Source organism: Panthera tigris, chromosome D1 (genome assembly GCF_018350195.1).
Source record: "Panthera tigris isolate Pti1 chromosome D1, P.tigris_Pti1_mat1.1, whole genome shotgun sequence".
In the NCBI taxonomy this organism is placed as follows: Eukaryota; Metazoa; Chordata; class Mammalia; order Carnivora; family Felidae; genus Panthera; species Panthera tigris.
The window spans coordinates 109,814,485-109,824,834 of record NC_056669.1 but is presented as its reverse complement, the minus strand read 5'-3'; the positions used below and the strand labels follow the sequence as shown (position 1 = coordinate 109,824,834).

At 57.2% G+C, this 10,350-nt stretch overlaps 1 protein-coding gene across 2 annotated transcripts; it reads left to right on the top strand.

Moving 5' to 3' along the window:
- The first annotated feature begins 589 nt into the window (after window positions 1–589).
- On the top strand, window positions 590–10,046 carry CD1H11orf24 (chromosome D1 C11orf24 homolog). 2 transcript variants are annotated; one of them, XM_042959094.1, is made up of 4 exons: window positions 590–727; window positions 4,125–4,476; window positions 7,485–7,658; window positions 8,695–10,046. In XM_042959094.1, the coding sequence occupies exons 2-4, from the start codon at window positions 4,125–4,127 to the stop codon at window positions 9,777–9,779; spliced, it is 1,611 nt and encodes a 536-aa protein (XP_042815028.1). In that variant the 5' UTR covers window positions 590–727; the 3' UTR covers window positions 9,780–10,046. The 2 variants fall into 2 exon arrangements, with proteins under 2 accessions (XP_042815028.1, XP_042815029.1); XM_042959095.1 differs by lacking the exons at window positions 590–727; window positions 4,125–4,476 and adding an exon at window positions 5,529–5,589.
- Window positions 10,047–10,350: the final 304 nt, after the last annotated feature.

Genomic DNA, 10,350 nt, shown 5'->3' with positions numbered 1-10,350 from the left:
TGATCCCGCGTCTTACAATTGCAGAACATTTTGTGAGTCTCAGTTTCTGCATCTGTAAAATGGGAAAACAGTGCTTGTCGGAAACTTAAGTCAATGAACTTGCAGGTAAATCACTGAACCAAGCCGGGGTCTTGGCACGTTGTAAGCGCTCAAAGCACAGTAGCCACCATCCCCACTCTTCGTTACTATTTGGACCCTCCAGCGCCCATCACCAGGGGCTGGACCAAGTATGAGGGAGGAGGGCAGAGCTGCGGGTCACCCCTAGGGCTCGGGGCCCTGCGTGTCGTCGGGGTACGTCCGAGCGTCCCTTGCCCCGACCCAGCACCCACGGCCGGGCAGCCGAGGGTAAGCACCACCACTTCCGCCGGCCACCCGTCCGAAATAGCCGCTTCCAGCCGCTTCCGGCTGCGAGCACTGCGGAGCCCGAGCCGCCCCGCGGTGGGCGGGGTCTACGAGCAGCCAGGCCCCTGGCTTCCGGCTCACTTCCGGCTGCGCCTGGCACCACCCGGCCGCTCAGGGCTCCTGCCGAGACTGCCCCGCCCTCCCGGGCCCGCCTCTAGTGACGTCAGTTCCGGGGCGGTCCGGGCGGGGCCCGAGCTAGGGCTGCTGCCCCGAGCAGTCCTGGCTCGCGGGCGCTGCTCCGCTGCCGGCCACGTCTCCACGCCGGGCCGCGGGCACTTCCCCGCCGTCCGACGGCCGCCCGGCCGCCGCAGGCCTGCCGCGCCGGGTAAGGGGCCCGCGCCTCCGTCCGGGGAGCTGTTGTCACGGCTCCCTGGACCGGCTTGCGCCTGGGAGAGGGAGGTGGGGGCAGGAGGAGGCTTGAATCGGGGCACGCGAGGCAGGAGGGTGACAGAGAAAAGATCAGTGGGGGCACAGGGGCAAGACGAGAGGACTGGAGGTGAGGAATAGCGGAGAAGAAGGAACGGAAGGAGCCCGTTGGGGACCGAGACTCAGAATGGGCACGGATGCGGGTCCGAGAGGCTGGAGGGAGGAGGAGGGCTGCAGGGAGCAGGGGGTCCCAAATCGGAGAAGAGGCCCGGGTAGTTCGAGTTCGGGAGCGGAGGATGGGAGAGTTGGAACACTCCTGTATGTTCAGAGAACTCAAAGGTCTTCCCGGGGCAAGGCTGGGCCGCAGGAGGTGTTGCCCTCAAAGAAAGAGTTGGCCTTTTAGGTGACCCAGGCCCTCTACCTGGGAGGGGGTTGTGCATTTCCATCTGCTTGCCTGCCTGCCTGCCTCCCCCATGTGAGCCTGGTGGCTGCTTTCTGTGAGCCGTCAACTATCCGGCTGATAGGAGGGATCAGCATCCACATGGCTTGCCATAAGACATAAACATCGTGCTTAGAAATCTGCCTATGCCAACGTGCAGTTATTTTTACCCCCTGGAGGAAGCATCTCTGAAATTTCAATAAAATCGGTGAGGAAAGTATTTAAAATATGGGTTCCCACTTATATGCTGGACTTGCCTAGCGGACAAAGGAATGTCAAATTAGCCCACACCGCCGACAAAAATTAGCCTGTGATCCAGCGTTTAGCCGTGATACCAAAGCTTACAGAAACCTGGAAGCAAGCATTGTGATTAAGATGATACCCACTTCTGCAGGTTTCCATCTGCCACGCAGACACATCCGTTAGACCACAGGGCACTGTCTATATACACAAAACCACAAACCTGTGTTCCTTGGGTTCTGAGACCAAAGTTCAGCCAGGTGACGTGTCAGGATTAGGTATCTGTAGTTTGCCCTATATTTGCTGCTGCATTTCCTGCTCCTTGGTATATACAGCTTGTCCAGCTTGGAGTGGGGGCCCAGGTCACGTGGCTGCTGATAAATATCACGAGTGATGGAATGTGGGGGTAACACTGCCCCTTCCCTGCAGCACTTGCGGGGAGCTGATCGCTGAGAAAGAGGAAGTCCCGGCACCAGCCTAACACCTGTCTTTCCCTCTTCGGGCCTTCCGCTTAATAATAACTTCATTCTTGTTTATTCTCTTATTGCTGCAGGGGTCTCTTTCCTTTCCATCTATCGTAGTCTGAGACCTTGGGCGACCCAGTCTCCCTGCACCGTAAGAATAACTGGCCCGACCCTCGTTGAAGGCTTACTGAAGCCTTTGCGGGACAGACTATCATTTTAAATCTTGTTAATGGTTTGTCCATTGTGAGTCACCTTATAAAGATGAGCGCAGGTCCCCACACACAGATCGTGACATTGAGAATATGCTGTTGGAAAGTGGAGGCAGGACCATTCCAGAGAGATGAAGTCACGACCCAACGAGGGCTTATTCTTGACTCCAGTACAGCAGCCAATTCCCATTTCTGTGGGAGTGATCACCAGCCCCTCTGGCTGGGAGTGAATAAGCGCTGATGGTATCCCGTAGAAGTTTCCTGAGAAACTTGTGGTTTCCTGACATGGCCTTAGAAAAACGTTCCATATGTGCACCCACCTTTGTGTTTGTAACTGTGCGTGTGATCGTACACGTATCCACATGTGGCAGCATGCGTGCACGTGTGTGCCTGTGGGTGTGTGCGGCTGGGTATGCACGTGGCTGTGTGCACACACGAGGGTGCGTGTGGCTGTGTGTGTGCACTTGTGAGCGTTCGTAGTAGGGAGTGGGCCCGTGGGGGTCCTCACGCGTCACCACCTACTAATACCTGCCACTCTAGGAGGTGATGAGCTGTTTCTTAATCTCCTGAGTCTATATTAAATATTCACCAATGAGATGATTTCCATTTGTGCCGTTAAAATCTCTGCATTACCACTGTACTCCTGATTCTTCTAAAGTTTTGGTGGCTCCTAGGAAGATGTAGTTCCTGATATGTAAATCACGGAGTTTCTCTAAATTATTAAAATCTGTATGAGAAACTGTTCAGTAGGATTACTCTGTGCCTTTCTGCCTAATAGTTCAAAGTACTTGAAGAAAATCAGGCATTGGTTCCTTTGGTTGGAGCCTTTCAGAAACATTTTCCAAAAGCGATACATGCTGGTGTTAAGAAAAAAAAAAAAAAAAAAAAAGACATATATATGCAGTAGAAAATGAGAATCACCAGGAAATTCATTCCCCTGGCATAACCACTTTATTAATGTTCCAGTGTAAATCTCTCTAGACCCCTTAACAAACGTCTTTTTTAAATAAAAATAGCATCAGAGCGCTTGGGGGCTCAGTCAGTTAAGAGGCCGACTTTGGTTCAGGTCATGATCTCATAGTTCATGGGTTTGAGCCCCGCATCAGGCTCTGTGCTGACAGCTCAGAGCCTGGAGCCTGCTTCGGATTCTGTGTCTCCCTCTCTCTCTATCCTTCCCCTGCTTGCACTCTGTCTGTCTCTCTCTCTCTCTCTCTCAAAAATAAATAAATAAAAATAGCATCATGGTGTATACACTGTTATGTGTGACCTGCTTTTTTCATTTAATGATACATGCTGCACATATTCCTATGTCAATAAATAGAAAGTTGTATCTTTTTTAAGATTTTATTTTTTAAGCAATCTCTACTCCCAGTGTGGGGCTTGAACTCACAACCCCGAGATCGAGAGCCGCACGCTTCACCGACTGAGCCAGCCAGGCCCCCCGAAAGTAGTATATTTTGAACAGCCACCATAGTATTTGATATGTGGATGGGACCAAATCTGACGTAAGCGTTCCAGTTGTTTTGCTGTCATAAATAACACTGCGATGAACATCTGTTTAGATCTCCATCTTTAAACACCCATCCAGTGGCTTCCTTTGAAGAAATTCTAGCAGTAGAAAGCGCTACATCAGAAGTCCTGACATTGAGGCACCTGGGTGGCTCGGACGGTTAAGCATCCCACTTCGGCTCAGGTCACGATCTCACGGTTCATGGGTTCGAGCCCCACATTGGGCTCTCTGCTGACAGCTCGGAGCCCAGAGCCTGCTTCGGATTCTGTGTCTCCCTCTCTCTCTGCTCCTCCCCCATTCATGCTTTGTCTCTGTCTCTCAAAAATGAATACATGTTAAAAAAAATTTTTTTTAAAGTCCTGACATTGAAAGTTTTGACACACACTGTCATTTTCCCAGTATAATCTATTTAACGCTATTTCAGTGTCCCCTTCCTCCCTGGGTTTTCCCCCTGTGCTTCTCCTAAGGAGTGTTTACTGTTTTTCCAACCCTAGATGCGTCTGCCAGCAGAGTGGGGCACCTGCCCATGTCGCCCATGTGCCCCAGAGCATGCCATGGCCTGGGGGTGTGCCTCCTCGCTGCTCTCGCGCCCCGCACAGCCAGACCTCGGCCGGCGAGCGCACGGTGCCAAGCCCGCAGCTCTCCACGGAGGAAGATGGCCCAGCCCGGGAGCACGCCCTGAGCGGCTGCCTCTAGTGAGTGTCCACGGCCCTGCCCGCAGGGCCACCGGCCTGGTGTCGGGACGGCGAGCCCGGAGGGGGCCCCGAGAGGGCTTTACCACGGAGTGGGAAAAGGAAGAGAGCAAAAGGGAAAGACAGCGAAGCCCCGAGGGGGGCCTGTTCGCAGGTGCGTCACCGTCAGAGGGCCCGCCTTCTGAGGCAGCCCACGAGGGGGGTCCGGGAGCAGGGGTGGACAGGAGGGCCTGGGAGCACGTGGTCCTCTGTGGCCCTCTCCTGTTCTTGTGACCCAGATGCCAGCTACCACAGGAGGTTTTCTCTTGGCCTTGGGTCAGAATAGCAAAATGCTTGGGGGAACCCCTCTTTGGGGGGGGGTGCTGCCCCTCCCCGATGCAGGGGCCCTGGGAGGAGCCGCCTGGAGGCTGTCCCCAGACCGGGAGCAAGACTGTCCCGTCTGTTCTGCGTGAGGAACCAAAAGAGAAGGAGGAAATCTGTTTCGGCACAGCGGATCAGTCCCTCCCTCCCTTAGCTGGATTATCAGCCCTGAAGTTCGCTGAAACGCTAGTGTAGGGTTGTTGGCAGACTTCGGCCCGCGGGCGAAGGCTGCCGGCTGCCTGTTCTTGTGCATAAAGTTTTATCGGGACGCAGCCGCGCCCGGCGTCTACTCACGGTCCACAGCTGCCCTTGTGCTACAGCAGCAGACTTGAGTCTCTGAGACAGAGCCCGCGTGGCCCGCAAAATCTAAGACATTTGCCATCCGGCTCTTTACTGACAAAGTTTGCCGAGCCTGCCCTAGAGATCGGTAGCGAGGGGGACAACAGAACATTCAGGAAGCCCCGGTCACAGCACCCCGCCGCAGCAGACCCCCGACCCAGGCCTCACACAGGGAGCGTGCTGGACTCAGCAGTGGGAGATTTCAGATGCATTCAGTAGACGTAACTGGCCAAAGAAAGAGCCATTTAAATACATTTATTTAGCGAGAGCCCAGCTGCGTGGCCTCAGCTCATGGGGGAGTGTGAGTTCTTTGTTCCCGAAACCTTCCAGTTTCAATTCTTGCCTCTCATGATGTTGTGAGTTTCGTCTGATTCTTCTCTCCCCACCCTACCCCCACTTGTTTCTGTCAGAACAAAGAATGCCTTTTGCATTCTAGAAAACAGATGCAAATCTGTGGTTTGTAGGGCTAAGTCCTCTCAACCTGGGAGCTACCGGGAGCCCTCATGGACGGTTTTGGATGGAGGGTGCAACTTGAAGCTAGAAGAAAGCTGGGGACTCTCGCAAAGGGGTGAGAAGCATCGAGGAATGAGCCAGCCTTCCCGAAGAGTTTGTCCTCGACAGACTTTCCCAGTCACAGGGCGGTTTCACAACAGTCTCCCAGATCACGGGAGGCAGAAAGCCACCCTGTGGCCACACACCCCTTCGTGGCGCACAGGGGCCGTGTTGCGTAGCCCCCGGCAAGGCTGGAAGTGCTTGCTGGGGCAGAATGATGCCCGGCGCTGGGTCACAACCTGCAGGGATTTCACAAGCCCAGCGCGGGTGGGGCCATCGGGGAGAGGCAGCAGGGCCAGACTTTGAAGGCCACCTTGGCCATGGTAGTGAACTTCGGGGTTATCCGGGGATATTATGGGGTTTAAGCAGTGGAGGCAGGGTCACCTTTGTGGGTTACAAGGATCTCTCTGGAAGCTGTGGGGTGGCAGCGAATCGGGGCCAGGATAGAGACGCTGAAGGGGATTCATCCGTGACTCAGGGCCAGTGGGAGGACAGTGAGCCTGCCCCGCTCCCCAGGGGCCAGCCTGGTTATGGGGCCACGGAGCACAGTGAGTAGCATCCGTGCTGGGTGAGGAGTTGATCAGGGCGTTTTCACATGACCCGAGGGCTGCCTTCCGGGACGTTCTGTCGCGGCTCAAGAACGTCATGGTGAGGGCCAGTGGAAAGACCAAAGGCCTTGGGTGTCTTCGGGCAGGACCGATTTTGGAGGTGCCCTCGGGAGCCCCAGGCTCATTGCCCGCCCTGCAGCACCCAGCATGCCTGGGTCCTGTTTGCCCCGTGTCCAGATCAAGTGTTCAGTCATGGGACCAACCTCAGGCCTGCAGGGGCTCCCCTGCAAATCCCAACTGCCCGGTGGTAGCCTGCCAATCTCCGGGCTGATCCTAGGTCTCTTGGCTTCTGGCTTGCTGCTCCCACTCACCTCCCCTGCCCCTGCCCCTTCCCCACCACGTGGATCCCATCCGTCTTTCAGAACATGGCCCACGTGTCCCTTTCCCAGAAGCCTTCCCTGGCCACGCCCCTCCCCCCAGCAGAACTCCGGGCCTCCACACAGAGGACCAGCCTCCAACTTACGTGTCAAGGCCTTCCCGTGTGCCATCACGTGCCTGCTTCCCAGCACTGAATCACACCTCTGCTTTTTACTTGCAGTGACCTCTTTTCTGTGTCTCCTACTGTATGGCAGGCTCCCTGAAGGAAAGAGTTGTCCGGCTTTCATCTTTTTGTTCTAAGTGCACTGCTCGGCACATGAGCGGGCACTCAGAAGATTGGATGAATGGATGAGTGGATGGATGATGGAGAGATGGAGTGGCTGGTGAATGGGTTGATGGATGGATGGACGGATGCGGTAGTAGGTGGACAGACAGGTGGATGGATGTTGGCTGGATAGACTGATGGATGGGTGGGTGGATAATAGATGGATGAACGAATGACACATGATGGTTAGATAGACGAATGGGTGATGGCTGGCTGGCTAGCTAAATGATATCTCCCATGTGAAGGGTGTGGTCAGCCATCGTGGGGTGCACAGAAGTGTGTTGGGGCTGATATGTGATCTTGGCCAATCTTGGTGATCGACAGGCCTTGGCCCTGTGAGCATGGTCAGGTCTTGACCCTCTGTCTACTCCTCTTTCACACCAGGAACTCTGGGTGGGAGAACGGGCACTTGGGAGGTTGAGACACAGAGTGAAGTTGGGTCAAGGAGTGCTTTGAGCCTGTCAAATACAGGCACCGGGCGGATCACTAGACCACCATGGTTGAGACGCATCTCAGGCTCCCTGGGTGCCAGGCCCTGGTGGGAAGACTCGGCTCAGTTTGCGGACCTTCCAGAACCCTCCATGGCAGGCACAGGCCCATGCCCCATGTCCCAGGTGAGGCTGTGCGTTACTGACCAGACGCCTTCTTTCTTGACCACAGATCCTTCAGCCCGGCAGCAGGGAATTGTTAGCAGCCTGAGGAGTGGCCAGCTGGGAACCTCAGGGACCGCCCAGCCTTGCTCCTGGCTCACCCACAAGATGTGGACAGCCCTTGTGCTCGTTTGGATTTCCTCCTTGTCCTTATCTGAAAGCAAAGCTCCATCCCAGGATCTACGTAAGTGAGAAAGCCGTGTGATTGCTAGTCAGGCCTGCAGTGGTCCCAAAGCACCCTGAGCCCAAGGGACGTGTGCAAGCCTAGGCCAGCGAGTCAGGAGCCCCAGGGCCACCCAGGTGCTAGGCCGGGGAGGGCCGTCAGGCCAAGCTTCTCTGGGGCCAGCTTGAGTAGAAAGCCCCCAGAGGACTGACCTCTGAGCCCTGAGAGGGTCGTCTGCTTGGCCCTGCAAAATTTCTCCTGTAAACCTGATCCTGTCACTGAGGAATTCGTCTGTTCATACATCAAATATTTCATGACACTCCTGCTCCGTGCGAGGCACCGTTCATCTCCAGGAATTCCTGCCGCAAATCCTTTCATAACGCCAAGAATTCTTTCATGGTGTGACCATCCGGGCCGTGGTTTGTCTGCTTTGTAAACCTGGGTGTGTGTTTGATGCGTTTTGTTAATGGTCAATCACGCCTCTGAGGTGAGACTTTCACTCTGTCTGATGTTTCGGAATTGGATCAGAGAGGGAAGCTCTTAGCCCTTCGATGGGCTCAGGGTTCAGAGGGAAGGGAGTTTTCACGTCAGAGTGGCGAGCGCCTCTCCGGTGGGCGGCAGGCTCGATGTGTGCGGGAGGAGATGGGAGGGGAACGTGCTCCCACGTCCCCTCCTTTATTTCGCTGCACTGTGGGGTCAGCCCCCACCGGCCAGGCCAGTGGGCCAGAAATTAAGACGCTCCCTGATGGGGCGCCTGGGGGGGCTCAGTTGGTTGAGCGTCCGGCTTCAGCTCAGGTCATGATCTCGCGGTTTGTGAGTTCGAGCCCCGCATGGGGCTCTGTGCTGACGGCTCGGAGCCTGGAGCCTGCTTCGGATTCGGTGTCTCCCTCTCTCTCTGCCCCTCCCCTGCTCATGCTCTGTCTCTCTCTGTCTCAAAAATAAATAAAAACATTTAAAAAAAATTAAAAAAAAAAAAAAAAAAAAGACGCTCCCTGAATAATCCACCTGCCCAGGATGGAAAGTGACTGTATCTTTTTCTCCCTTTTCTGACTTTAAGGGCACCTAGTCTTTAGCCAGACAGCTAATTCATCCAAGAATGCCTCGGTGACGGCGGCTGTAAGAGTCCTTAATGACACGTCTGGAACGATGACCGTGCTGACGCCTCCTGTCACACTGACCACAGGGACTCTGGGGGCCGACCCCAGCTCTCCTGCAGTCACAGCAGGGAGCACATTCAGGACAGACACAGCTGGCCCGGCAGCCTCCGGGGGACCCTCACCAGCTTCAGCGGCGTCGACACGGCGGACCCCGTCCTCCGCGACCGCTCCCGGCACAGCCCCCGCGCCGACCCCGAGTGTCAGCCCGCTGCCAAGAACGACGGCGCCCGCGACGTCGGCCACCGTTGCTCGGACCACAGCTGGCACCACAGCGAATGCCAGCGCCCCGACAGGCACGCGCGGCCCCCCCGTAGCCAGCCCCGCGCCCCCCACGAGTCCCCACGCGCTTGACGTGTCCACACGAGGCCCCGCCGTCCGGGCGTCGACGGCCCGGCCCGGGGCTGGCACGACAAGTGGGCCCACGCCCACCCTCGCCGACACAACCCCAGAGCCCACCCGCCCATCCACGGCTCCCGTGGCTCCCGTGTCCACCACAGCAGTGACCGCCACCAAGGCCCAGGCCCGGGAGCCGGCGGCCAGCACGCCGCCGGCGCCGGCCCCTGACTCCGCCCCCACCCCCAAGGTGGAGGCCACGGCCCCCACGACGCGGCCAGGCCCCGCTCCGTCCACCCAGGGAGCTGCGGGCCTAGACACGCCCCGGACGCCGGAGCAGGTGCGGCCCGAAACCCCGCCTGGTACCGCGTCCACCGCCCCGACACCCGCGAGCTCGGGGGGCTCCCAGGTGCCAGCCTCGGCCCCGTGCCCGCTTAGCACGCAGGGCCCGTACCTGGTGGTCACCACCCGGCCCCTTCCCCAGGCCCTGGTGAACAAAAGTTTCCTGCTGGCGGTGCTCTTGCTCGGGGTGACCCTCTTCATCGTAGTCTTGGTTCTGCTGGGCCTGCAAGCCTACGAGAGCTACAGGAAGAAGGAGTACACGCAGGTAGACTATCTGATCAACGGGATGTACGCGGACTCCGAGATGTGAGGGCCCGGGAGGCGGAGCCCGCCCCTCCTCCCGTCTTGCCTCCGAGACCAAATCAAGTGCTTCCAGATTCTTTTGGTGCAATTAGGACGAGTGCCGGACGCTTAAGCATATCTACTTGCTGTCGGACTGACTCCACGAGCCCTCGAGAGTTGCTTTGTTCATATTTATTTTTGTAAACAATCATGTCAACGGAGCGGGCAGTGGCCCCGCCACGGGCAGGCCCGGCAGGGCCCCGGTGGGGCAGAATTAAAGCAACGACTGCTTTCCATTCAGACCTGTGTCTCCCCGTTTGTGGACGTCGTGTCCTGTCCACCACTGCGCCCGGCCGGGCCGGGGCCGGGGGCGGGGGGTGGGGGGCCTTGCTGGGATGCACCTGACGGGACTCGTGTTCGTCAACGTCGACTGCACCATCGGCCCGGGGGTCTGCTGTGTCTGTGCTGCTTCCTGGGGCTTCGCTCTGATGCCCGACCCTGCCCCGCGCTCGGTGGGGGGAGCCCCAGCCCATCTCTGGCACCCCGTGGAGACAGAGCCTTTTTCACAGACGCCCCTTTTCTGAACCGTGCCGTGGCGC